Source organism: Colobus angolensis, unplaced genomic scaffold (assembly GCF_000951035.1).
Source record: "Colobus angolensis palliatus isolate OR3802 unplaced genomic scaffold, Cang.pa_1.0 Scaffold20, whole genome shotgun sequence".
In the NCBI taxonomy this organism is placed as follows: domain Eukaryota; kingdom Metazoa; phylum Chordata; class Mammalia; order Primates; family Cercopithecidae; genus Colobus; species Colobus angolensis.
Genome location: NW_012115155.1, coordinates 3489104 through 3490602, shown reverse-complemented (window position 1 = coordinate 3490602; position 1499 = coordinate 3489104). Strand labels below are relative to the sequence as shown.

The 1499-nt window shown below is 47.0% G+C and overlaps 1 protein-coding gene across 1 annotated transcript in view; it reads left to right on the top strand.

Annotated features, from left to right (window-relative positions):
• The first annotated feature begins 229 nt into the window (after positions 1-229).
• The window catches only part of TFCP2L1 (transcription factor CP2-like 1), an 80490-nt gene continuing 79220 nt past the window's right edge, over positions 230-1499 (top strand). Inside the window, exon 1 of the mRNA XM_011941717.1 lies at positions 230-251. Within this exon, the coding sequence (XP_011797107.1) occupies positions 230-251 (22 nt within the window). The remainder of the gene's footprint in view (positions 252-1499) is intronic.

Genomic DNA, 1499 nt, shown 5'->3' with positions numbered 1-1499 from the left:
GCTTGAGGGCGGTCGCTGGTGGTTGCAGTGAGCCTAGATTGCACGATTGCACTCCTGCCTGGGTGACAAAGCGAGATTCCATCTCAAAACAAAACAAAAAATATATATAAATAGTATGCCCCCCACCCAGTCTCTGCCCTGCCCCCATTTTGTCATGCACCAAATAGCCCAGACTACATACCCCCACCCAGTAGTAGCCACACACCAAGGCTACTTGGTGCACGACAAAATGACTAATGTCAATGATGCAGGTGAGTTTTGCTTTAGGAAAACCAAACCACACTTGCCCAAATTTTAAGTTGGCAAATTTGAAGTTGACCATTTGAGTTCTGAAGAAAGATTTTTAAAAGAAATGTTTTTATTTTGGCATAATTCTAGATTTACAGAAAATTAACAATATAATAAACAGAACTCCCATATCCCTTTCCCCAGGTTTCCCCCTCTGTTAACATCTCATATGACCATGTACATTTGCTCCAGTGTAGAAACTGAGCTTGGGGTGGTCCTCTGAAGGCCACATCGGACTTTATCTGCATTTGAAGAAACATCTTGGAAAAGTCATTCTCCTCTCTTGAGAAGCTAGGATCAGACATGAAGATGAACCACATCTGAGATGACAATATGGGACGTTGGCAAACAGGGTTCAAAGGACACAAACGTGATGGAGCCAAGTCTGCAGGACAGCAGGGTGTGATGAAGAGACAGTCAGGAGTGGGGAGGCCTCAGTTCCTGCTTGGGTCTGCCATTCACTCTGTGTCTTGGCAAGTTCCCTCACCCAAGTGCCTCAGTTTCTTCATCTGTAAAATGGGAATAACATTCCTTGCCTGGTGCCCCTGGCAGAGTATGGCTGGTACTAGTTTCCCCCTCAAATCCATTCTCCCATCTTCCTCAGTAAGGATGTCTGCTTTTTGGCTGGGCACATGCCACTCCAATAAGCACTACATTCCCCAGCCTCCCATATAGCAAGGAGAGGCCAGGTGACTATGTTCTAGTCAATAGGAAAAAAGCAGAAGTGGTGTGTCCATCTTCCTCGAAGAGAGGTGTGCCATTTTCTCCCATTCCTTCAGCCTGTGGCTGGCAGGAATACTGTCATAGTGGTTGGAGCTCCAGCAGCCATTTTAGACTGTGCCATGACCCGGCAAATGGAAGGTTCACCTGGTAAACAAACATGGCATCAGAAGGCTTCCCTGACATTGTAGAACCTATTACCTTTAGACCAGGGTTTCCCAACCTGAGTCCTATTGACACTGTGGGCTGGATAATTCTTTGTTGTGGGGGCTGTTCTATGCATTGTAGGACGTTGAGCAGCATCCCTGGCCTCCACCCACTATACACCAATAGCACTCCCACCCACCAGATTGCCATTGTCCTCTGGGAGCAAAACCACCTCTGGTTGAGAAACTGCTGCTCTGGGACAAATTGCATCCAATAAGAATATAATGCAAGTGGTTGCACACAGTGGCTCACGCCTGTAATCCCAGCACTTTGGGAGGCTGCAG